The sequence below is a fragment of the Scyliorhinus torazame genome, chromosome 18, assembly GCF_047496885.1.
Source record: "Scyliorhinus torazame isolate Kashiwa2021f chromosome 18, sScyTor2.1, whole genome shotgun sequence".
Taxonomy (NCBI): domain Eukaryota; kingdom Metazoa; phylum Chordata; class Chondrichthyes; order Carcharhiniformes; family Scyliorhinidae; genus Scyliorhinus; species Scyliorhinus torazame.
Window position 1 is genome coordinate 92,602,441 of NC_092724.1, and position 27,165 is coordinate 92,629,605.

At 49.7% G+C, this 27,165-nt stretch overlaps 1 protein-coding gene across 3 annotated transcripts in view; it reads left to right on the forward strand.

Annotated features, from left to right (window-relative positions):
- spata20 (spermatogenesis associated 20) overlaps positions 1 to 27,165 on the forward strand; it is a 763,436-nt gene that overhangs the window by 325,163 nt on the left and 411,108 nt on the right. For all 3 annotated transcript variants that reach the window (XM_072483047.1, XM_072483048.1, XM_072483049.1), the window contains exon 14: positions 8,165 to 8,364. In XM_072483047.1, coding sequence (XP_072339148.1) covers positions 8,165 to 8,364 — 200 coding nt within the window. The remainder of the gene's footprint in view (positions 1 to 8,164; positions 8,365 to 27,165) is intronic.

Below are 27,165 nucleotides of genomic sequence, written 5' to 3' on the forward strand. Positions count from 1 at the left end.
GTTAGGTGGGGTGCTGGGTTATGGGGATGGGGTAGAGGTCTGGGCTTGGGTCGGGTGCTCTTTCAGGGGCCGGTGTAGACTCATTGGGCCGAATGACCTCCTTCTGCACTGTAGATTCTATGATTCTAATGCCCTCTTGCAGCTGCCATTGCGCTACAGTCAGACTTGTGTGGTCTCCCTTTCAGTCTCTTCTGCTTCTGCTGTCTTTCAACAGAGTGGTGCCATTCCTTCAAATATGGCACCTGCTTCTTAATGCCAGGAAGTAACCCTTCCTGCTCACTGTTATTGGCCAGCCATTGATTGAACATCCCTGATAAAATTCCCTTTCATGTTCCACCACGTACCACCCACTTTATATTCTTATACTGGGCTTTCTCCACTGATGACAAATTTCAGCCCTGCGAGTTTGAATCCCACAATGGCTATTATGGTAATTTGTGGGCCAGCATCAGGAAAGAACAATGAGAGCTGATAGATTGTCATAAAAGTTCAACTTGTTTAGCAGTGTTCTAGAGGGTTGAGGACCTGGCAACCTATCCAGGAGGGAGTACGCTGGCTGTCACATGATGAAATGTTGGAAGATGGCTCACGACAAATGAGGTCCTGGCGGAAGAACTCCAGCGGGGGAAGGATGTCCTGTACGCACAGGGAGGGAAGGAGGTCACCACTCCCTCCCTGTCTCCCTCTCCTGTAATAGCGGTTGCTGCGCTGCCTGGCTCCATGTCGGCCTCCCATTCATTCTCCACACGAAGGAGAACTGCTAGTGAGATGTCCGTGACCAAGAAAGCCTTTTTCTCCTGGTAACACCCGCAACTCATTCAATGTCTTTAGGTGAAACCCTCAGGGAATTCACAGAGGTGAGGTTGTGGCAAAATATCACAAAAGTCCTCTTCAAACCTCCAGCAACAGTTGAACATTGGAAGCTGAGCAAAGCTTTAAATCGTGCTTGAAATTCTCAGGAAAGACATGTTTATTGTTCTTCAGCTGGACGATAATGATCATGAGCAGGCAATTTAATTATCAACCACCACTTAGCCATTCCTTCAAGTTGCTGTTCCTGGTATATGCTTCAACTGCTCCGCAACGATGGCATTTTACGCGAAATGCAGGCTAAACCAGCTTTGCAGCTCATGACCCCACCTTGGCCACCAGAGAGGCTCTTTATTGACTAAAGAACCTGGGAAAATCATTCCCTGAATTTCAGTAGGTGTTAGCATAGACGATCGAGATGCCTGTTAATTATCCTATTCCTGAGGCCATATTTGAGGAAGAACAAGGAGATCTGAAGTCCTGGTGAACACACCTTCCTTGGTTAACGCCACCAAAAAAAATGGATTAACTACTATTGCTTTTTGAGGGATTTTATTTCGTGCAAAATTGTTGTAGTATTTACCTGAATAATATTTACTGCACTGTAAAAGCAATTCATCAGCTATGAAGCTTTTTGAGATATCTCGAGGGTGCAAAAGGTGAGACATTTCTTTTTTAAATAATTTTTATTAAAGGTTTTCATAAAATATCAATAACAAAATGAGAAAGAAAAAAGAACCCAACAGGGTTAAGTACAAAACACAATCTAAAAAAGCAACCCCCCAAACCCCTCCCCCCGTACATAAATAAAAAATTAACATTAACACCCCGACTTAACACAACAGGTGTATACACCCCCTCAGACCCTCCAGTGTAAATAACATAAACAAAAATAAAGTAACCACCCCCCCGCCCCCCCCCCCCCCCCAACTGCTGCTGCCATTGACCAATGTCTAGCGTTCTGCCAGAAAGTCTAAGAACGGTTGCCACCGCCTAAAGAACCCTTGTACCGACCCTCTCAAGGCGAATTTCACCCTCTCCAATTTAATGAACCCTGCCATATCGCTGATCCAGGATTCCACGCTTAGGGGCCTCGCATCTTTCCACTGAAGGAGAATCCTTCGCCGGGCTACCAGGGACGCAAAGGCCAGAATTCCGGCCACTTTCACCTCCTGCACTCCCGGCTCCTCTGCCAGCCCAAATATTGCGAGCCCCCAGCCCGGTTTGACCCTGGATCCTACCACCCTCGACACTGTCCTCGCTACGCCCTTCCAAAATTCCTCCAGCACTGGGCATGCCCAGAACATATGGGTGTGATTTGCTGGGCTCCCTGAGCACCTAACACACCTGTCCTCACCCCCAAAGAACCGGCTCATCCTTGTCCCGGTCATGTGTGCCCTGTGCAGCACCTTAAACTGTATGAGGCTGAGCCTCGTGCACGAAGAGGAAGAGTTCACCCTCCATAGGGCATCTGCCCACGTCCCCTCTTCGATCTCCTCTCCCAACTCCTCCTCCCACCTACCTTTCAACTCCACCACCGAGGCCTCCTCCTTCCTCCTGCATCACCTGGTACGTTTCCGAGATCTTCCCCACTCCCACCCACCCCCCCGAGAGCACCCTGTCCTGTACTGTGTGTGGCAGTAGCCGCGGGAATTCCACCACCTGCCATCTGGCAAACGCCCTTACCTGTATGTACCTGAAGGTGTTCCCCGGGGGGAGCCCGTACTTCTCCTCCAGCTCACCCAAGCTCGCGAGCTTCCCGTCCACAAACAGGTCCCCCAACTTTCGTATCCCTGCCCTGTGCCACCCCGAAAACCCTCCACCTGTTCTTCCTGAAGCGAACCGGTGGTTCCCCTGCAATGGGGTCCATGCCGAGGCCCCAACTTCCCCCCTATGCCGCCTCCACTGCCCCCAAATTGTGAGGGCCGCCACCACCACCGGACTCGTGGTATACGCGTTGGATGGAGCGGCAGCGGCGCCGTTGCCAGCGCCCCCAGATTCGTACCCACACAGGACGCCGTCTCCAGCCTCTTCCATGCAGCCCCCTCCCCCTCCATCACCCATTTGCGCACCATCGTCGCATTGGCGGCCCAGTAGTACCCACAGAGGTTGGGTAGCGCCAGCCCCCCCCCTATCTCTACTCCGCTCCAGGAACACCTTTCTCACCCTCGGAGTCCCACGCGCCCACACAAACCCCATTATACTCCTGTTAACCCGCCTGAAAAAAGCCTTCGGGATAAACACGGGGAGGCACTGGAACAGGAACAAAAACCTTGGGAGCACCATCATTTTGATTGACTGCACCCTACCCGCCAAGGACAGCGGCAACGCGTCCCACCTCTTGAACTCCTCCTCCATTTGCTCCACCAGCCTTGTAAAGTTAAGCCTATGCAGAGCCCCCCAGCTCCTGGCCACCTGGACCCCCAAATACCTGAAGCTCCTCTCCGCCCTTTTTAGTGGGAGCTCGCCAATCCCCCTCTCCTGGTCCCCTAGCTGAACTACGAACAGCTCGCTCTTTCCTATGTTGAGCTTGTACCCCGAAAAGTCCCCGTATTCCCTAAGGATCCTCATTACCTCTGGCATTCCTCCCACCGGGTCCGCCACATACAGCAGCAGGTCGTCCACATAAAGCGACACCCTATGCTCCTCCCCACCCCGCACCAACCCCCTCCAGTTCCTCGACTCTCTCAGTGCCATAGCCAGGGGTTCAATCGCCAGTGCGAAGAGCAGGGGGGACATGGGGCACCCCTGTCTCGTCCCTCGGTGCAACCGAAAGTACTCGGACCTCCTATTTGTGGCCACACTCGCCATCGGGACCTCATACAACAGCCTAACCGACCTGACAAACCCCTCCCCAAACCCGAACCTCTTCAGCACCTCCCACAGGTACCCCCACTCTACCCTATCGAAGGCTTTCTCAGCGTCCATCGCCACCACTATCTACGCCTCCCCCTCGCCGGAATCATGATAACGTTCAAAAGCCTCCGCACATTCGCGTTCGCCTTCACAAACCCCGTCTGGTCTTCATGGATGATCTGCGGCACACAATCCTCAATCCTCGTGGCTAAGACCTTCGCCAGCACCTTGGCATCTACATTTAGCAAGGAAATCGGTCTGTAAGACCCACATTGCAGGGGATCCTTGTCCCGCTTCAGGATCAAGGAGATCAGTGCCCGGGACATCGTCAGGGGTAAAGCCCCCCCCCGCCCCCCCTTGCCTCATTAAAGGTCCTAATTAACAGCGGGCCCAACAGGTCCATATATTTTTTATAGAACTCGACCGGGAAACCGTCCGGCCCCGGTGTCTTCCCCGCATGCTTGCTTCCTATCCCTTTGATCAGCTCCTCCAGCCCAATCGGGGCCCCCAGTCCCGCCACCAGTCCCTCTTCCACCTTTGGAAACCTCAATTGGTCCAGGAAGCGGCCCATCCCTCCCTCCTCCCGTGGGGGCTCGGATCGGTACAATTCCTCGTAGAAGTCCCTGAAGACCCCATTGATGCCAACCCCACTCCGCACCACGCTCCCTCCCCTGTCCTTAACTCCCCCGATCTCCCTAGCTGCGTCCCGCTTCTGAAGCTAATGCGCCAGCATCCGGCTTCCCTTTTCCCCATACTCGTAGGCCGCCCCCTGGGCCTTCCTCCACTGCACCTCCGCCTTCCTGGTGGTCACCAGGTCGAATTCGGCCTGGAGGCTGCGCCTCTTCCTCAACAATCCTTCCTCAGGCTCTTCCGGAAACCTCCTGTCTGCCCTCACGATCTCCCCCACCAGCCTCACCCTCTCCCCCCGCTCCCTCCGCTCCTTGTGGGCCCTAATGGAGATCAGCTCTCACCTCACCACTGCCTTCAGTGCCTCCCATACCATCCCCACTCGGACCTCCCCGTTATCATTGGTCTCCAAGTACCTCTCTATACTTCCTCGGACCCGCTCGCTCACCTCCTCGTCTGCCAACAGCCCCACCTCCAAGCGCCACAGCGGGCGCTGGTCCCTCTCCTCCCCCATCTCCAAGTCCACCCAATGCGGGGCGAGGTCCGAAATGGATATTGCCGAATACTCGGTATCCTCTACTCTCGCTATCAGCACCCTACTCAAAATGAAAAAGTCGATTCGAGAATAAACTTTATGGACATGTGAGAAGAATGAAAATTCCCTAGCCCATTTGGTCCATAAATCCCCTCAACATTCTAGCCGCCGCCGGCTTCCTACCCGTCCAAGACCTGGAGCGATCCAGTGCCGGATCCAGCACCGTGTTAAAGTCTCGCCCCATTATCAGGTCCCCCACTTCCAAGTCTGGGATCCGACCCAACATACGCCGCATAAAACCCGCATCGTCCCAGTTTGGAGCACACACATTGACCAGTACCACCCTCTCTCCCTGCATCTTACCACTTACCATTATGTACCTACCGCCATTATCTGCCACAATGCTCGACGCCTCGAATGACACCTTCTTTCCCACCATGATCGCCACCCCTCGATTTTTGGCATCTAGCCCCAAGTGAAACACCTGACCTACCCACCCTTTCCTCAGTCTTACCTGGTCTGCCACCTTCAGGTGTGTCTCCTGGAGCATAACCACATCCGCCTTGAGCCCCTTCAGGTGCGCGAACACGCAGGCCCACTTAACCGGCCCATTCAGCCCCCTTATATTCCAGGTTATCAGCTGGATCAGGGGGCTACCCGCCCCCCCCCCTCCCCCGCCGACTAGCCATGACTCCTCCTCGGCCAGCCACACGCCCGCACCCCACACCCGGCCCGTTCCCCACAGCGGCATACCCCCGTCTCGACCCCCCCCCCCTCTCCCCCACTCGCTCCAGCTCCCCCTTGACCTTAGCAGCAGCATTCCTCCCCCCCCCCCCCCCCCCCCCCCCCCCCCCCCCCCGGGCTAGGACCCATCCTAGCTGGTTTACTCCCCCCTTTGCACTTCCGCAAGTCAGCTGACTCCTGCTGACCCCGGCCACTCCCGCCTCCCCTTCAACTCCTCCCATTGTGTGGCACACCCTCCTCTCCCGCTCCCTATCCACAGGCTCTCCCCCTCCCCCTCCCCCCTCCGTTCTAAGTGCGGGAAACAATCCTCGCTTCCCCGCCCCGGCCCAGCCCCCCCCAGTCTTCGGCGGTGGAAAAAAGCCCACGCTCTCCACCTACCAGGCCCCGCCACCAACCAAAACAGTGCCCAACCCGCCCCATCCACCCTCCCCAACCCGAAAGAGAAAAACACAGAGAAAAAGAAACCCAAAACAATACAAAGGCCCCCCCCCCCCCCCCCCCCCCCGAACCAAAAATAGGCATAACGTATCCACCGCAGTCCCCAATCGCCCATCCCGACCCTCCGTCTGTGTCCAGCTTCTCGGCCTGAACAAAGGCCCATGCCTCCTCCGGAGACTCAAAATAATGGTGCCGGTCCTTGTAGTTAACCCACAGTCGCGCCGGCTGCAACATACCAAACTTCACCCCCTTCCTGTGCAGCACCGCCTTCGCTCGATTGTACCCGGCCCTCCTCTTCGCCACCTCCGCACTCCAGTCCTGTTATATCCGAACCTCTGCGTTCTCCCACCTGCTGCTCCTCTCCTTCTTGGCCCACCTGAGCACACACTCCCGATTGACGAACCGATGGAACCGCACCAGCACCGCCCGCGGAGGCTCGTTAGCCTTGGGCCTCCTCGACGACACTCTTATGGGCCCTTTCCAGCTCCAGGGGCCCCTGGAAGGACCCCGCTCCCATCAGCGAGTTCAACATGATGACCACATGGGCCCCACGTCCGGCCCCTCCAGCCCCTCCGGGAGGCCCAGAATCCGCAGATTCTTCCGCCTCGACCGATTCTCCATCTCCTCGAACCGCTCCTGCCATTTCTTGTGGAGCGCCTCGTGCGCCTCCACTTTTATCGCTAGGCCTAAGATCTCGTCCTCATTGTCAGAGATCTTTTGTCGAACCTCTCGGATCGCCACCCCCTGGGCCGTCTGTGTCTCCAGCAGCTTTCATCGGCGTTAGCAGGTCCGTTTTAATCTCTCTGAGGCAATGCTGGATACCCTCCTGTTGCTCCTCCGCCCACTGCCTCCACGCTGCCTGGTCTCCGCCCTCCGCCATTTTGTCCTTCTTCCCTCCCTTCTTCTGGTCCACCACCACCTTTTCTGTCGCCCCGCTCCTAGTTAAAGCCATATACTGACGGGGAGCTATTATTAACTCCTTCCCACACCGGGAAACGCCGAAGAAGTGCCGTTGGGGGCCCTGAAAAGAGCCCAAAAGTCCATTTTTGCGGGAGCCGCCGAATGTGCGACTTAGCTCCGCATAGCCGCAACCGGAAGTCTCAAGAGGGAATCCTTTTGGCAGTGTTCGCTTCACCAATCTGCCCCAAAAAGTCTGTGGAAACTCCTGAAAAAGGTCTGAGAGTCCGTTCTAGACGGGAGCTGCCGAATGCGCGACCTACTCCTCCATGGCCGCCACCAGAAGCCTCGTCCCCGCTTCTTCAATGGCCTTGGTAGATCTTTTCACCGTTGTTCCCTTTGCTGCTAGAATTCACCTTTAATAGATGCCCTCAAGTCAGCTTGCAGCTTTAAGCTTGCCCTTCCCCCGCCTGCATGCTGGAAGAGGCCCCTCTCTCCCTTGCAGTTACAGCCAAATCTTTTACTGTTTCTGCCGGGTCTGGTAACCAAAAGACATACCATTGCTGGGGGACACTGTCAGGGGAATGTTGCAGTCTTCTTCCCACACCGGGAAATGTCAAACAAATTCCGTGGGGGCCCTGTAAAGAGCCCAAAGGTCCATTCCAAACGGGAGCTACCGAATATGCGACCTATGTCTCTCTCAGAAATGTCTCACCTTTGGACTTCCGGGTGCGGCTATGCAGAACAACGGTGAAAAGATCTACCAAGGCCATTGAAGAAGCGAGGACGAGGCTTCTGGTGGCGGCCATGGAGGAGTAGGTCGCGCATTCTAAGGTCGAAATACTTCTGCCAAGTTCTCTCAAAAAGCATCATGCAGAAACCAATCACTGATTGTTGTCAGACAGAACACTGTCCCTGGCCAACCCACCAGTTGCCAGTTGATCAATCAAACCGACTTCCTCCAAAACTGGCTCCTAAGATTCACCAATGCCGAGGAGTCTGGCCTCATCTCTCCAAAAACAAAACTTGGGAACACAAGTGTTCTGGAAAGTAGGCTCTTTTAACTGAGTTTTTTGCTTAAAGGTATATTCCAATTATGGGCCCATCGGCCAAAAATAATAAAAGAAAATAAATTGGAACAGGTAGGAATTGTACACTGGCCTCACCTTTGAAATTCAGAAATGTTTCAATTCAAGTATTAGAATGGTAGTCCATGATTTTGAAAAATGTGTTTAATTTTTATTATTTTTCAAACAGATCAGGATGGTGCAGAGCCCAGTGGAAACGCAGTGGCTGCTTCCAATCTTGTGCGCCTGGCAAACTTCACCAACCGACCAGACTGGGCTGATAAATCAAGGCAGCTCGCGGCAGCATTTGAGAAACTGCTGAATAGTGTGCCCATGGCATTGCCGGAAATGGTTGTTGCTCTGATGGCCCAACATCACACAGTCAAACAGGTATGTTTGGAGATTACAAACAAGTTCATAACTGCCAACTGAGTAGAATCAATTACAGGCTAAGATTGTACTGTCAATGGTGTTGAAATTGGTACAAACGGATATTATAGACCAAGGCTGATATTGCTAATGATGCTGAAATTGCTTAGGATGAGGAGTGTATACTCAGGCTGGTACTGTTAATGGTGCGTAAACTGGTAATTAAGTTAGCAGGATTCTTTTGATGACTGTTGACATTCGACTGTAGCGTATTGTGTGTAATTTGAACAGGGCTTGCAAAGGAGAAGTCTTCACAAGGGGGCCCACCTTTTTGTCCATTATTGTGACTTTATTGAACTTTTATTGAATGACCAGTTTCGTGTAAGGAACCTAAGAGGCACCATAGATCCCAACTACTTCTAAAGTTGGCTCTCCTGAGTTCAGTGAGTAAGTTTGCTGTCCAGTGTCACAATGAGCCATTTAAAATAGGACAATCTCAGATTTTGTCCTTGATCGTACCAGCCTCCCCGAACAGGCGCGGAATGTGGCGACTAGGGGCTTTTCACAGTAACTTCATTTGAAGCCTACTTGTGACAATAAGCGATTTTCATTTCATTTTCATTTCATCTATGTTGCATTTAGCTGGAGATTAGGCTCTGTGCCGTTAAACAAGTAAGAGTTAAAATCAGCCAGGATTCTGATCGTCATCCAGAGACTGCTGCTGTGAAGTTCATGGGTGATGCACAGGTTGAACTTAGCTATGACGTGCACTGTGTGTTGGCATGAAAAGCGATATTTGTCATGTACACCCCATAGTCTGACTCCCAGTCCAGAAGTTCCTTAATTTTAAAAGTCTCATCCTTGTGTTCAAACCTTTCTTTGACCTCGTTTTATACCCCAGTTTTTCTAACCTCCCCCAGCTTTGAATCCTCTGAGTTCCTCCACCTCTGTCCTCTTATGCACTCCATATTTATTTTGCCCCACCATTGGGGCGATCGAGTGGTTAGCTGTCTAACCCTGAGCTTGAAATTCCTACCCCAAAAACTCTGCCCCTCTACCACTCCCCATCCTTGTACTTTAAGATCCTCATTAAACCTTACTCTTTCACCCACCATTTATTCATCTTTCTTCCTATGACTCAGTGTCAGGTTATGTCTGAATATGCTGTGAACCACGTTTTTAATGGTGCTATATGAATATAAGTTGTTGTTGTATTTTCTTCGGAGGAGGACTATGTTAAATTCCACCTCCACACATCCTCTTGGCAAATTCCCTTTGACAAGTGTATCAAGTGCATTGTGTGTTGGCATGAAAAGTGATATCTGTCATGTACAATTTCCCTCTGGATAATGATCTGTAAAGGTCAGCAGTACAGTCAGCGGTTGCCTGCTTTCCTTCCAGAATGCTATCTTCATTCTGCTGATAAGGTGCATGCTTCCAACTGTTCCCCAGGCAGAATGCCACCGGACATTGTTCCCTTATGAAATATGGGCAAGGGAATGGGTCTTGTATTCCAGCACTGGGCGTGATCGACACCTTGTGCGTGCTGCTGATACATCGGAGGTGAGAAGTAATGATGGATAAAATGAGAAGAGGAGGATGCTCCTGACATTACACAACAGAAAACGGACCGTCAAGTGCTTAGTTTCCTAGGCACTGCACAGAGTAGCTGTCATTCCCTGATAACATTAGTTCAGGTGATGATCAGTTACCTTAAAAATACAGCTGTCTTTTTTCTGTTTAGCCTGTTCAGTGGCGACACTGGAGGTTAGGGAGGAAAAGAAACAGAATTAATTTGTGCCTGCACCAGGAACCCAAACTGGTTTCTAACTGCTTAAAAATTAGACAGAAAGTGCTAATCCGCTTAATGCAAACGGCTTAATTTGTATGTTCAAATAGTAGGCAGAAATCTATGCTGATCTGTCCTTTGGATGAAACTAAGACTCCGGCCACGCTCTCAGGTGGACATAAAGGATTCTGCGGCATTATTTCGAAGATGAGCAGGGGAGTTCTTCCTGGTGTTTTGGGCAATGTTTATCCCTCAACCAATCTCACTAAGAGACAGATGATCTGGTCATTTATCTCATAATGGGAGCTTGCTGTATGTAAATTATGCATTGTATTTCCCAGATTACAACTCTGGCTGCTCTCCAAAAAGTACTCCAATGGTTATTGGCATGTCCTGATGTTGAGAAAGGTGCTAGATAAATGCAATACATTAACAGGTTGGTTCAGACCCCGAACCGAATAACCATATTTATATCTTAGACACAAAGTTCTTTATAAATATCTGCCTGCCCCCAGTTTCCTCCCTTCCATCATGTTGACCCAGATCACTAGCCATCCTCTATTAATTTAACAAAAGAACCATTCTTTACGTTAGCCTAGATAGTGAATATTGATATGATATTTCTCCATGGGGAGCACTGCAATTGAACTTGATTCTGTCCTCATCCAAGATCCACACATGTGGATTGTAAAGAGATTATGGGATAATAAAGAGGAAGGAGAACTCTAGGCGATCGATCACACACTGCTCCAAGCCTTGAAATCCAAGGGCACCTGCTAACCGGCTGCTACACATCGAATGTCTCGCCTGGTCCATACTTTAATTAAACTTGCTCAATTGTTTTTATATGTTTCTGAGAAAGGGTAATATATTCTGCCATTTGTTAATGTCAATTGGTGTGAATATAATGGGCAGCATGGTGGCGCAGTGGTTAGCATTGCTGCCTCATGGCACCGAGGACCATGGTTCGATCCCGGCCCCGGGTCACTGTCCGTGTGGAGTTTGCGCATTCTCCACGTGTCTGCGTGGGTCTCACCCCCACAACCGAAAGATGTGCAGGATAGTTGGACAGGTCACGTTAAATTGCTCCTTAATTGGAATTTTTAAAAAAAAGTGAATATAGAGCAGCTATTGCTACTTCATTTTCTTGCTGAGTTTTCCACCAATATTAGCAATTGGAACAATAGAGTCACACCCCATCAGTTATGACATTGGAGTGACAATTGTGTAATTGTGTGTTCAGATCCCAATGTGGCAAGTTGTCAAACTGAATGTAATAATTCTGGTAATCTTGGACAACCACAACAACCTACAACAACTTTTATTCTTGTTGCTAGACCACAGATTACCAGATGGTGATGGAGGATGTGGTATTTGGGAAGAGGGCTGTAGGCAATGTTGGTGATTGAGGGAAACTGTACTTTGGAGGGGATAGTATGTGCTGATGACAGAGGCTGTTTTGGTGATTGATTGTATTGGGAGGAGGGAATGCTATGTTTGTGACCAAGGAACCTTGTTTGAATAAATTTGTAAGATGCATGTCTGAGTGCAGTAACTCTTAATTGAAACACGTACTGTATTTGGTGTTCTATGTGCATTGTTTGATTTGCATCAGTTTAATTTTAAATAGTGTCCTTACGATTTCACTGCCAGTTTGTTTGATGTGATACTGAGCTGTCCAAACCAAGGAGGATCGCTGGGCCTATTCCTGGTTCCTGCTGAGCTGACCTGAGACTCTCAGCATAGGAAGGAAGATGGTGGAGTCAGAATGGGTTGCAACTGTTGGCTACTGTTCAATTGTTCAATGATTTGTGTGTGGTTATTTTTTATTTCTTCATTTATCAATTCACGATAGAGTTTGAGTGGTTCACTGCTGGCTACACTCATTGTAAAGGATGACATATGAAGAATGGGCACTTGGACAAGGTGCTAGAAAGCATTAGGCCCCAGTAATCATCACTGTCGTGATATGCAAACATGCAGCTAATGAACACTTAGAATACGACATGACCAATGAGCAGTCAGGTCACTCGGGTGGAATCTCACTATAAAAGGGATGAGGCAATCACACCCCGCCTCTTTCAACAGACCAATATCTACAGAGTGCGACAGGGTATACCTTCAGCATCACACCTCAGCACGTGGCTTAGAGCAGGCTGGTTCAGTTAGGCTGAGTTACTACAATTAGATTAGCAGAGACCTCATTGAGAACGGTGCTAATAGTTCAATAAACACATTGAACTCATTTCATAGTCTGGAGCATCTTTTACTTAAAACTGCACCAAGTGGCAGCCTGTGTTATTCCAAACGACATAACACAACAATTACCTTCTCCAAGAGACAGCACATTGTTACATTGTTAGGAACAATGGACGTAATCGAATGGCCTCATTGTTCCGACTCGGTGATGCAATGAGGCCATTAAATCTCTTGCGAGATTTGCGATGCTCTGAACGTCTCACAAGATCTATCGCAAGACGTCGTGGTCTGTATAGCGCCCTTGCTGGACGGGATCCAGATTTACATATTTAAGTGAGTGGTTAGGCAAATTTAAATATGCCTGTGCCCGATGCTCCAAAGGCCCGGGTCTAACGCCCGTGCCTGGGAGACCTCACCATGGCGCCGTTTAGCACTGGTCCACACAAATGTGGACCAGGTGTAACAGCACCTGGTGGAGGGGGGGTTCCCAGGCTATTAGAGGCGCTAGGGTGGTTGGGCTCTGGGCAGGGTGGTTCCTTGGCACTCCCGCTGCCACCTGCTCACCATGGCACTGCCAGCCTGGCACCTTGGCATTGCCACCCAGGCACTACCAGAATGCTTTGATGGCACTACCAGGCTAGCAGGAGCACTGCCAGGTTGCTAGGCTGGCAGTGCCAGGGTACCAGCTTGCCTGTGCTCGGGATCAGGCCCCGGGGGTGCCCTGCCCTTATGTGGTGGGGTGAGGGGGGGCTCGAGGACCCCCTAATAGGTAAGTTGGAGGGTGTCCGGAGGCCGCGGTGGGAAGTCCGAAGGGGCTCAAGAGATCGGGGTGGTATTTAAAAATGGCGGGGCGTTCCTCGCCGTGGCGAAAAGAAAACAGATTTCCGTTTGATAGTGGGGTGGTTCTCGGCGCTGCAGAGAAACGTCCCACTACACGTGCCGAAAACGGACTCGGTTTTTTTGGGCATTAAATTGCTCCCAATGTTTAATTTTGAAGTTGAATAAATATATTTGTGTGTTGAATAAGATCAGCAGGGTTTCAATTTTATGTAGGTTTGGTATGAACCTTGGTGCTTAGAAATCTGAGCGGACCTGTGACTGAAAGGTCAGTCTTTTGGGTTTATTTTCTATATTTTTAATGACATTTTACATGCCCTTAAGTTAAAGAGGTGGGTTAGAGGTTTAGTGATTTTGGGGGAAAACATAAAGTAGAAAAATGTGGGCTGTTGTCTCGTGACAGTGAGGATGCAGGGAAAGGCAGGGGGTAGTTCAGTATATGGCCGAGAATGAAGACAGGGATCTTTCAGCTCTCTTGAGAAAGAGCTACTACAAAGCCTCTGGGAGACTGAGTTTAGGGAACTCCTGTTTGCTCTGCAATTGAAGCAATAGCAAGTTTAGAGTGATTTTGGCTGTCTTCGGGAAAGATAAAAGTTGGATGAGAAGCATCAAATGAATTTAACAGAATAAAACCATTTGCATGTCTGCCAGTGTCAAGTTGGTGGTAACTCTTCACTGGTTTATGTGTCTGTAAAGATGTTGCTGGGTGAAGGAATATTGGGAAATTGAATCACTTTCTTGTATTTGTATTGAGATCTTTCCAACCTTTTTGTTTGGTGTAAGATAGTTCATTTTTCTTGCTTAATAAACATGTGTCTCTTTGTATTAAAAGTTCACCACCAGGGGAATTTGTTCAGTAACTTTTCTCCCTGATTTCTAAAACAAAATCCATCAGGCCAGGTTCCACTCTGGGTTCTGATTTGTTCAGCATTCAACTGGAATCGTAACAGTAACTGTCCAAAAATAAGTCATTTTGTTATATCACTACTCATGTGGTATCTGGTTGTATCAGCATTATGATCCCAGACCAGACTCTTAACAGTGGTTTGGATTTTGGACTGAAACCCCAATATTTCAGTTTATTTTATAAGACTGCGTAAAGAACACTTTGCTCCAAGAGCATTTGCACGAAGAAATAATAATTTGGTATTTTAAAACAAAATTTGATTATTCACAAAATATTAAACTCTTTAACATCATACCCAAAAATAGCTTAAACAATACTATTAAATATAGTAAAGACAATACCCTTAATTACTATCTCTATTCCCAATTAAACAACAAGAAAGGAAAATCATACAGCTCTCGATCCACCCTACAACCCAATACTTGCTCTCCAGAACGGATTTGGCTCTTGTTAGAACCCCTGCAGATTCTGACTTTAAAAAGCTGTTTTAGCTGATTTAATTAAGTTTCTTCCTTGTCCTCAGACAATTCTCAACTGTTTTAAATACTATTAATCTTTTTTATTTACTATCTACTGTGAGAGCAAAAGACTTTACTTGACTTTACAAAAAACAGTAGCCAGATCAAAAAGTCACTCAAAAGCTTTCTCAAAATTTCTGAATACCACAGCTCAACCCAGCAATGACATCATTGCCCCAAGTTGAAATCACATTAACTCCCCAAGGACTCCCCTCTAGCCAAACAACAGTGCTTTCAGCCAGGCTTTTTACTCTGGTCAATTTCACCGTGGGCTCCTAAAAGCTTTCTGCTCTTGCAAAACAAGATTCTTTTGGAAGCATAACTACTGCAGTCAAACACATTCTAATCCAGGCTTTTAACTCTTAAATCGTCAATGTTTATGATCCAATATATCTAAAATACTGCATTCATCACACAGAGCAATGCTGTGTTATACTTTTCTATGCTATGGAAATTTTTTCCAATGGCTGAAGAGCTGATAACTAGGGGTACAGGTGTAAAATCATGAGCAAAGAAACCAGAGGGGATCTGAGACAGAACTTTTTTTTTTAAAGCATTTTGTAAAGGCAGTTATGGTTTTATAAACAATGCAGATACACATGTAAACATAGTTCAGTGTGTAACCCATCTCTCCATCTCCCACTGTTCCCGCCTGCTCTAAACACAAAATAGCCTATCTGCCTCCTACCCCTCCTCCAACCCCCCCCTTATTGAATCTGCTGACAGTTTAGTTTTCTCCGAAGAAGTCAATAAACGGCTACCAGCTCCGAACGAACCCTAACGTTGATCCTGTCATGTAAGAGTCCCTTTAAGAAATGTGTGTTTCTCAAATGGCAGTAGTCAGAGTGTGGGTGGAGCTGGGCTGTCTTTCTGTCTTTCACTTTCATTTTGAGCTGAAAAGCTACTTCGTCTCTCTGTTTAGTTTTGTTTTAGGTTTGGAGAAGCTGCAGTCACAGCAAGATGTGTATGAATCTCTGCAAGCTAAAGAATGTCCATTTGGTGATTTCAAAGTGGTAACTGCTCTCAGTAGAGAATTTAAACCTGCTGTCCTTCTGTAAAAAGGGTTTTTGTCTTCTGGATGGCTTATAGAGTACTGAATTCTTTGGCGGGTATATTTGAATTGATGGTTGCTAAGTTGTTCACTGTATGTTTATAAAATGTTAACTGGATTCATAGAATAAACATTGTTTTTGTTTAAAAATACTCTTAGTTCTCTGTTGCATCACACCTGCAAAGTGGGCCCTTGTGTTCCCCATAACCAAAATCTATTTAAAGTTGTGGGTCACGTGATCTCCATGATACACTTTGGGGTTCTCTAAACCCTGGACCATAACAATCCTCTCAGGGCGAACTTAATTTTCTCACACTTTGGGGTTTTCTAAACCCTGGACCATAACAATCCTCTCAGGGCGAACTTAATTTTCTCAAGACTAAGAAACCCAGCCATGTCGCTAACCCAAACCCCTGATTTTGGGGGCTTCGAGTCCCTCCATGCTAGCAATATCCATCTCCGGGCTACCAAGGAGGTAAAGGCCAAAACGTCAGCCTCTCTTGTCCCCTGGGCACCCGTATCTTCCGACACTCTAAAAATTGCCACCTCTGGACTTGGCGCCATCCTCGTTTTTAGCACTGTGGACGTGACATACGCAAATCCCTACCAGTAACCTCTAAGCTTCGGGCATGCTCAAAACATGTGGACATGGTTTACGGGCCCTCCCGCACACCTCACACACCTGTCGTCCACCCCAAAGAACTGGCTCATCTGGGTCACCGTCTTGTGTGCCCGGTGAACCACCTTGAATTGTATCAGGCTGAGCCTGGCACAAGATGAGGACGTGTTGATTCTGCTCAGAGCATCCTCCCACAAACCCGCCTCTACCTCCCCTCCCAGCTCATAGAACATAGAACAATACAGCGCAGTACAGGCTCTTCGGCCCACGATGTTGCACCGAAACAAAAGCCATCTAACCTACACTATGCCATTATCATCCATATGTTTATCCAATAAACTTTTAAATGCCCTCAATGTTGGCGAGTTCACTACTGTAGCAGGTAGGGCATTCCACGGCCTCACTACTCTTTGCGTAAAGAACCTACCTTTGACCTCTGTCCTGTATCTATTACCCCTCAGTTTAAAGCTATGTCCCCTCGTGCCAGCCATTTCCATCCGCGGGAGAAGGCTCTCACTGTCCACCCTATCCAACCCCCTGATCATTTTGTATGCCTCTATTAAGTCTCCTCTTAACCTTCTTCTCTCCAACGAAAACAACCTCAAGTCCATCAGCCTTTCCTCATAAGATTTTCCCTCCATACCAGGCAACATCCTGGTAAATCTCCTCTGCACCCGCTCCAAAGCCTCCACGTCCTTCCTATAATGCGGTGACCAGAACTGCACGCAATACTCCAAATGCGGCCGTACCAAAGTTCTGTACAGCTGCAACATGACTTCCTGACTCCGGAACTCAATCCCTCTACCAATAAAGGCCAACACTCCATAGGCCTTCTTCACAACCCTATCAACCTGGGTGGCAACTTTCAGGGATCTATGTACATGGACACCTAGATCCCTCTGCTCATCCACACTTTCAAGAACTTTACCATTAGCCAAATATTCCGCATTCCTGTTATTCCTTCCAAAGTGAATCACCTCACACTTCTCTACATTAAACTCCATTTGCCACCTCTCAGCCCAGCTCTGCAGCTTATCTATATCCCTCTGTAACCTGCTACATCCTTCCACACTATCGACAACACCACCGACTTTAGTATCGTCTGCAAATTTACTCACCCACCCTTCTGCGCCTTCCTCTAGGTCATTGATAAAAATGACAAACAGCAACGGCCCCAGAACAGATCCTTGTGGTACTCCACTTGTGACTGAACTCCATTCTGAACATTTCCCATCAACCACCACCCTCTGTCTTCTTTCAGCTAGCCAATTTCTGATCCACATCTCTAAATCACCCTCAATCCCCAGCCTCCGTATTTTCTGCAATAGCCTACCGTGGGGAACCTTATCAAACGCTTTGCTGAAATCCATATACACCACATCAACTGCTCTACCCTCGTCTACCTGTTCAGTCACCTTCTCAAAGAACTCAATAAGGTTTGTGAGGCATGACCTACCCTTCACAAAGCCATGCTGACTATCCCTGATCATATTATTCCTATCTAGATGATTATAAATCTTGTCTCTTATAATCCCCTCCAAGACTTTACCCACTACAGACGTGAGGCTCACCGGTCTATAGTTGCCGGGGTTGTCTCTGCTCCCCTTTTTGAACAAAGGGACCACATTTGCTATCCTCCAGTCCTCTGGCACTATTCCTGTAGCCAATGATGACATAAAAATCAAAGCCAAAGGTCCAGCAATCTCTTCCCTGGCCTCCCATAGAATCCTAGGATAAATCCCATCAGGTCCCGGGGACTTATCTATTTTCAGCCTGTCCAGAATTGCCAACACCTCTTCCCTATGTACCTCAATGCCATCTATTCTATTAGCCTGGGGCTCAGCATTCTCCTCCACAACATTATCTTTTTCCTGAGTGAATACTGACGAAAAATATTCATTTAGTATCTCGCCTATCTCTTCAGACTCCACACACAACTTCCCATCCCTGTCCTTGACTGGTTACTACTCTTTCCCTAGTCATTCGCTTATTCCTGACATACCTATAGAAAGCTTTTGGGTTTTCCTTGATCCTTCCTGCCAAATACTTCTCATGTCCCCATCTTGCTCGTCTTAGCTCTCTCTTTTGATCCTTCCTCGCTACCTTGTAACTATCCATCGCCCCAACTGAAACTTCACACCTCATCTTCACATAGGCCTCCTTTTTCCTCTTAACAAGATATTCCACTTCTTTGGTAAACCACGGTTCCCTCGCTCGACGCCTTCCTCCCTGCCTGACCTGTACATACTTATCAAGAACATGCAGTAGCTGACCCTTGAACAAGCTCCACTTATCCAGTGTGCCCAACACTTGCAGCCTACTTCTCCACCTTATCCCCCCCCAAGTCACGTCTAATGGCATCATAATTGCCCTTCCCCCAGCTATAACTCTTGCCCTGCGGTGTAAACTTATCCCTTTCCATCATTAACGTAAACGTCACCGAATTGTGGTCACTGTCCCCAAAGTGCTCTCCTACCTCCAAATCCAACACCTGGCCTGGTTCATTACCCAAAACCAAATCCAATGTGGCCTCGCCTCTTGTTGGCCTGTCAACATATTGTGTCAGGAAACCCTCCTGCACACACTGTACAAAAAACGACCCATCTAATGTACTCAAACTATATCTTTTCCAGTCAATATTTGGAAAGTTAAAGTCTCCCATAATACTACCCTGTTACTTTCGCTCTTATCCAGGATCATCCTCGCCATCCTTTCCTCTACATCCCTAGAACTATTTGGAGGCCTATAGAAGACTCCCAACAGTGTGACCTCTCCTTTCATGTTTCTAACCTCAGCCCATACTACCTCGGAAGATGAGTCCCCATCTAGCATCCTCTCCGCCACCGTAATACTGCTCTTGACTAGCAGCGCCACACCTCCCCCTCTTTTGCCTCCTTCTCTGAGCTTACTAAAACACCTAAACCCCGGAACCTGCAACATCCATTCCTGTTCCTGCTCTATCCATGTCTCCGAAATGACCACAACATCGAAGTCCCAGGTACCAACCCATGCTGCCAGTTCCCCTACCTTATTTCGTATACTCCTGGCATTGAAGTAGACACACTTCAAACCACCTACCTGAACACTGGCCCCCTCCTGCGACGTCAAATCTGTGCTCCTGACCTCTATACTCTCATTCTCCCTTTCCCTAAAACTACAATCATCTTCCCATTTACGCTTAAGCTCACCTATCTGGGTTTCCTCCCATTCCATAAGTTGTTTATAGATTTCCGATACCTTCCCCTCCCCCACCCCCGTTCTAGAAACTACCTTGTCTGTATCCCCTGTGGCGGAAGGAGCGGAAAAATCGAAACATCCCTTCACACAAAATCCCTTATCTGCAGATATTGAAACCCATTCCCTCCCGGCAATTTAAATTCCTCCTCCAAATCCTCTAAACATGGAAAACTCCAATCAATAAATAGATCCCCCAGCCTCTCAATCCCTGCTCTCTGCCACCTCCGAAACCCCCCATCCAGCCTCCCCGGGCCAAACTGGTGGTTGCCACAAATTGGAGCCCACACCGATGCTCCCTCCACTCCCATATGATTCCGTCACTGCCCCCAAACACTCAGAGCCACCACTACCACGGGCTTTTTAGTTCCGGGCCGGCGAGAACGGCAGAGGAGCCGTTGCCAATGCCCCCAAACTTGTGCCCTTACAGGAGGCTGCACCCACACAGACCCCTCCCCCACTACCCACTTCCTAATCATGGCTATATTTGCCTCCCAGTAATAGTTCCTAAAGTTCGGCAGTGCCAACCCACCCCCCGCTCGGCTCCGCTCTAACAGCACTTTCTTTACTCGCAAGGTTTTACCCGCCCACACAAAACCAGATATCACCATATTCACCCGCTTAAAAAAGGTCTTTGGTACAAAAATAGGGAGGCACTGGAAAATAACCAGAAATCTCGGGAGGACTGTCATTTTTACGGTCTGTACCCTCCCCGCCAGTGACAACGGGAGCATGTCCCACCTCCGAAAGTCCTCCTTCTTTGTTCGACTAACCGGATCAAGTTTAATTTCTGTAGCTGCTCCCATCCCCGTGCCACCTGAATTCCCAAGTAATGAAAACTCCCTCCCACCACTTTAAATGGCAGCTCCCCCAGCGTCCTCTCCTGCCCCCTCGCCTGGATCTCAAAATCCTCACCTTTACCCATGTTCAATTTGTACCCCGAGAACCAACCAAATTCCCCTAAGATCCGCATAATCTCCCCCATCCCCCCTAACAGGTCAGAGAGATATAGGAGTAGGTTGTCTGCAAATAACGAGACCATGTGTCCCCCCCCTCCCCCGGATGAGCCCCTTCCAGTCCTTTGAAGCTCCTAGCGCCATCGCCAATGGCTCTATAGCCAATGCAAACAACAGTGGGGAGAGAGGATATCCTTGCCTTGTCCCCCAGTGCAGTCTAAAGTAGTCTGAACTCACCCGGTTCGTCTGCACACTTGCCACTGGTGCCTGGTATAGCAACCGAACCCAGTCAATAAAGCTCTACCCAAACTGTCCCCTGCCCCACTGCCTTCCCTGCGGATAACAGACCAAACTCCATCTGCAGCTCCTGCCGCTCCTTCAACAATCCCGCCTCCGGGGCTTCAGAATACCTTCTGTCCACCTGGAGTATTTCCCTAACCAGCCTATCCATCTCTACCCATTTCACCTTCTCCCTATGAGCCCGTATCGAAATTAGCTTCCCCCTAACCATTGCCTTCAGTGCTTCCCATACCGTTGCTGCCAAAACTTCCCCCTTATCATATATCTCCAAATAATTCTGAATGGCCTCCCTCACCCACCTGCATACCCCCTCATCTGCTAATAATCCTACATCCACTCACCATTGAAGGGGCTGACTCCCCTCCTTACTCATCCGTAAATCCACACAGTGTGGGTCATGGTCCGACAGAACAATCACCGAATACTCAGTATCCACCACTCCTGCCAGTAAAGCCCTGTTCAAAATGAAAATATCAATCCGGGAGTACAATGGGAAAACAAAGAAAACTCATTCGCTCTTGGCCGTCTGAACCTCCACGGGTCTACCCCCCCCCCCCATCTGTTCCATAAACCCTTTTAGCTCATTCGCTGCGGCTGGCATCCTCCCTGTCCTTGAACTCGACCGATCCAACCTCGGATCAGTGACCATATTGAAGACCCCCCCCATGATCAGCTTATGCGAATCCAGGTCCGGAATCTTCCCTAACACCCGCCTCATAAACTCCACTTCGTCCCAATGGGTAAATATTCACTAGTACCACCGGCATCCTCTCCAACTTGCACTCACCATGATATACCTACCCCCTGAGTCCGCCACTATATTCCCTACCTCAAATGACACCCGCTTATTAATCAAGATCGCAACCCCCCTAGTTTTAGTCTATCCCCGAATGAAATACCTGCCCGACGCACTCCTTCCTCAGCCTAGTCTGATCCACAACCCTCAGGTGTGTCTCTTGTAACATTGCCACGTCCGCCATCAACCTTCTCAAATGCACGAATACGTGAGCCCTCTTGACCGGCCCATTCAGCCCTCTCATGTTCCATGTGATCAGCCAGGTCGGGGGACAAGCAAGCTGGGTACAACATGCCGAACTTCACCCCCTTCTTGAAGAGGGCCGATTTAACTTTGTTAAAGCTCGTCCTTGTTTTGGCCAGCTCTGCACCCAAGTCCTGATAAATGCGCAGCTCGTTGTTTTCCCATTTGCAGCTCCTCGTCTGCCTGGCCCACCTCAAGATCTGTTTCTTATCCAGGAACCGGTGCATTCGTACCACCATCGCCCTTGGCGGCTCATTCATCCCTGGCTTCTTCACAAGCGCTCTATGCGCCCTGTCCACTTTCAAGGGTCGAGCAAACGCACCTTCACCCAGCAGCTTCTCAAACATACGTGCCACGTATGCCCCTGCGTCCAATCCCTCGATGCTCTCTGGTAGGCCAACAATCCTCAAATTCTGCCTGTGCGACCTATTTTCCAGATCGTCCACCTTGTCCTGCAGCCTTTTCTGGTGGTCCCTCATCAGATCTATCTCCACTGCCATCGCGGTTAGCTGGTCCTCCTGCTCAGTCACCTTCTCTTCCACCTTCTGGATCGCCAGTCCCTGGGCTTCCAATCTTTGGTCCACCCGATCAATCCCTGTCTTAATCGGGTCCAGGTACTCCTGTCTTTTCTTGGCAAAGCTCTCCTGAAGGAATTTCACCAGCTGCTCCATTGACCACTGGGCTGGCAATCCCAGCTCCTGAACCTCTGCCATGTCTTCCTTTGCCGCTGACTCTACCCTCTTTTTTGCCCAACAATCCCTTCTTTGCAGACCACTTCTGGTCCATGACTCCATAAACCGGTGGGGAATTCCTCCTCTCTACCTCACCAGTCTCCAATTTTTCCGATCAAATACCCCATAAGTCGGGGGAGAAGGTTCCAAAAGTCCCTCATGAGCGGGAGCTACCAAATAAGCGACCTCTCACTCCATGGCTGCCACCGGAAGTCGACAGAACATATTGTTAACATGAGTGGTTAGAATTTGGAATTAGTATTAGAAGCAATTTCTTCAATAGCTTTAAAAAGAGAAATGGATAAATACATGAAAGAGAAAAATATTGCAGAGATAAGGGGTTGTGGGACTGCCTGATTATTCTTTGAATGAGCTAGATGGGCTGAATGACCTCATATACTGTAGTATTTCGTGATTCTATAACATCTTTAATCGTGCAGAAGTTAACTTTGAGAATGTTTAGCAGTTGTATATGGGATAAAAAGCAGAAGATGAATATGAATGTGAAATCGTGTATCTTGAACCTTACAATAATGGCTGTTAATGTATCTGTGCTCCTTGTGACACGTTACCTCCTGATGTGGCTTATCTGTTCTCAATGAAAATATAAATAATGTACAGTGCAAAGCTCCTATCATTCTAAATTAATATGAAGGCAATAAATTGCTGTCTTTATGTACACTGGGCTTGCAATTCCAGGAGGATCTGAGGGTTCAAAGCATGCAGTTCCATTATCTTTGAAACGGTGTCAATTAAAATTTTTAAAAATATATTCATTTATGGGTTGTTACAGCAGGTCGCAGTCGCTGTAACAGGCCAGCATTTGTTGCCTGTTCTTATTTTGTTACCACTGGAGTCTTAAAAATATTACCAAAAGTGGAGTTTTTCCTATCGGAGCAGCTGGGATAATTCCGATACCTGCTTCTGATGTGTTCATGCACATGGGGTCCGTCTGCCCATTCTGCCCAATGGTGGGAACAACCCTTGTGGGAACTACAGATCCTGCTGGCAGTGGATGCTCTGAGTTCCCTGTTGGAGGAGATGGGCCTGGACTATGATTTCATGGCCAGTATATTTTAGCATTTATCCACTTTAGGGGAATTGTCAGAATATTCATGACTACCTTTTAACTGATCTGGTTTGATTATAAAGGCTGGAAAGGAGACCGCAGCTTTGTTCCTTTTCATTCTTCTTCACAATCTGTATACTTTATCCCAGACATGCCACTCTTACAATGCATTATTTAATCACTGTCAGCAGGGACAGTTGGCAAATGGAAGGTGGGAGGAAACGAAAGAAACAGTAAAACTGTGGCCTGGAATAAGACAGCGGATGTGATTTAACGGCTGCGCTGGGCACGAATCCAAGCGAGCCAGTTAGATAGGTGGAAGAGTCCAAAATCGGGAACCGCGTCGGGCGCCGATGGGTTTCCAATCAAACCGGATTTTGCCAACAGGCCGATTCGATTGGAAACCCACCGGTGAAAAACAATAATCACCAATTAAGGCCAATCTCCATTCCATTAATGGGAAGGTCCCCCTATCCAATGACCTCCTGTGATCTAACCAGGTCCCTGGCGAGTGGTCAGGCGGGCGCCCTTTAGCACATCTGTTTAAAACGTGAAGCTAGCCCAGTGGCTGCTATGGGGATCAGAGGAGGTGAGTAGCAATCTTGGAAAACAGCCCTGGGTGTCCTGGGCAGGCCTGGGGCTGCCGTCCCAGTGCTCGGGGAGAGTGGGAACCCCCAGGTTGGGGAGCGACTCAATCGGGGGTGCCGGCCATCATCGGTGGGCATTCGCCCCTGGGCTGGGGGGTGAGGGGCTCAGCGCCCGCGGATCCGACATGCCACCCCCGGATCGTGTATACCCAAACCAGGGGCAACGTCAACCTCTGCCTGTTCATCCCATCGAGCATCCAGGACAGAGCCCTGTCCATGGTAATACGGTGCAGGTCATGCCTGCGGTGGTCTCTGGCCGCACAGTTGAAGGCTATTGCTAATAGGGATTCGGCAATGTTAATAATGTGAGCACTTCACAGCTCCCAAATGGATTCCCGTGGGAGACGTGCCATGTTGCCAGGTGGATTTTACTGCCTAGTATCCCAATCAGATTGAGGTTTGGACATTTTACCTGAGCACTGGAAGCTTAAACACCGATGGGGCAGCAGCCAACAATCGAACACCCAAGAGCTGGGCCGCAGCACTGGGGATACCCCCGTGACCATAGGGTGGGTATGTGGATTTGCCGGGGTGAGGTACATGAGCCCGGTCCCAGTGCTGTTCCCAGCAGAGATCTGGGGTCCGGTGCCCCTGCTGTGGCTGGGGGTGCGTGTGCAGGGTGGGGCCCCCCAATACAACTGGCTCGTTGGATGGTGCTCTGAGAGATGGCAGGGAATGTAAGGAGTGGCGTTGGGGATTTGAGGGTCCTGGGGTGGAAGCCATAACTGATTGTCGGTCTCTCACGCTCTCCAATTCCTTGCAGATATCACAGTATGGATGATATTGTGGACCCCGCAGCAGTTGGCCTGGCGGTGACCGTCCATGCGGCCCGGCTCCAGAGAAGGCGAGGGCATCAGTGTCGACAGAGGCTTGAGGCGGTAACCCATGTGCAGGGACCCAGCCTACACCCTGTTGACCTGGCCGCCCCTCAAGCCAGGAAGGGACCCAGAGGGGGAGGCTAACGATGGCCCAAGGTGGCTGGTTGTTTGAAGAGGCAGGGCGGCTCCAGGTTGCCCTCCAGCACTTCCTTCTCCCAGTCGTGCCCATAAGGCACTGCAGGTCACCTTGGACGGAGGGTGAGCTGCATTCGGGTTCCAGAGCCCCCTGCGTTATCTGGCTCTGCCAGCCATGGCGGCACCCCATTGTCTGCACCATGGTGTCTGATGCCCTCAGTGATGTCCCTCTGTGACTGGGCCACGCTCCGCAGTGCCTCACCAATGTCTACTTACATCTGGGACACGTCCTCAGTGACTTGGACATGCTTTGAAGCACCTCGGCAATGCCCAACTGAGACTAGAACACTGGGACATGCTCCTCGGCAAGGCCCACCTGCGTCGGGGACATGTCTCCCAGCATCTGGGACATGCTGTCGAGGCCCTCAGCCATGGCCTAGCAGTGTTGGCCTCGGTGCCACACATTGCCGGCACCATTTCCTGCACCTGTAGCCGTTGGGACTCCTCCAATCGGCTCTGGACCCGTTGGTGTGTCACTGATATCTCCCTCCGAATATCATGGCTGCACCATAGTATCTGCATCAGTTCCAGGATAACCTGGCTCAGAGGCTCAATATTGAACTGGAACCGAGCTGACCTCCTATTGCTGTCCCCCCTAGGCATTCCTGCCTCCAACTGATATGGTTGCCCATCAACTACTTTCGCCCACTGAGGTGTGTGTCTCTGTGCTGGTGAAAGGTGGGGATGATAGCTGTGACTTCTCAAAGATGGCATCTTCAGGGCTCTCCTCTGAGATGTTCTCTTGGGAGACTCTTCCCCCCCCCCCCTGATGGAGATCCTGCGGGAGAGGGGCTGGTTTAGCACAGTGGGCTAAACAGCTGGCTTGTAATGCAGAACAAGACAGCAGTGCGGGTTCAATTCCCTTACCGGCCTCCCCAAACAGATGCTGGAATGTAGCGACGAGGGGCTTTTCGCAGTAACTTAATTGAAGCCTACTTGTGACAATAAGCGATTATTATTATGTGGTCAGTGGGAGGGAAGGATCATTATGTCTGGCATGAACAACACACATGTGAGAGGGGATCTGGGTGGGAGCCAGTGTATACTCACCTCTGCATCACAGGCCAAGCTCGAGTCAGTGACCGATCTGTCCTCAGCCACCCCTCGTGTAACTCCAGGGCCTGTTCATCCAGAGTCTGTCCCTGCCATCCGTCTGGATCATTTCTGGTCTGCTGAGTGCCAACTTCTGCTGCAGGGTCTAATTTTCCGCATGCTTCACGCATCATGGGGCAGGTGCGGTGCTAGGGTGGGGGTCAGGCCTGGGAACCGCCGCTGGCATGGGTGGGATGCGCAGGTGGATGCCAGGGTGTACTGGGGCACAGGTGCAGTATTGTTCTAGGGGGGTTGCGGTGCCAACCACATGGACGTCGAGGGGGTGGCAGGAGGGTCCGGTGCCAGAGGGCCGAGGTTAACTCACGCGTGTGGCCAGGTGGAGGCCGTTTAGCTTTTACAGCACTGAGTGGCGGTCCTCTTGGTTATACTCTCTGTGCTGACAGCCACTGCCACTGCCTCCCAGGCGGCACTGGCTGCCCCTCTGACCCCCTCAGGGAACAGGGCATCCCATCTGGACTCCGCCGCATCTAACAGTTGGGCCAGGACAGCATCACCAAAACGTGGCTGCGTGCTGTCTGGGGTTTGCTCTGTGGGATTGGTTTAAGAGCTGCTCCCCTCTCGTTAGCAGGGAGCTGCTGAGCTTAGTCCAGGTGAATCAGCTGGCGGGACAGCCAGTTCCGGCGTGACGCCCCTTGGGCATCATTAAGTGCCCTAATTAACGTTAAATACCAGTGAAGGCCTCGCTGGGTTGGCCGCCGGGCAATATCCGCCAATTCCCACTCGCCACCACACTTACATATTTCTGTTAGATCATGCCCAGTAAGTCCTGCTGCATATATTATACCATACTGCCAGAAAAT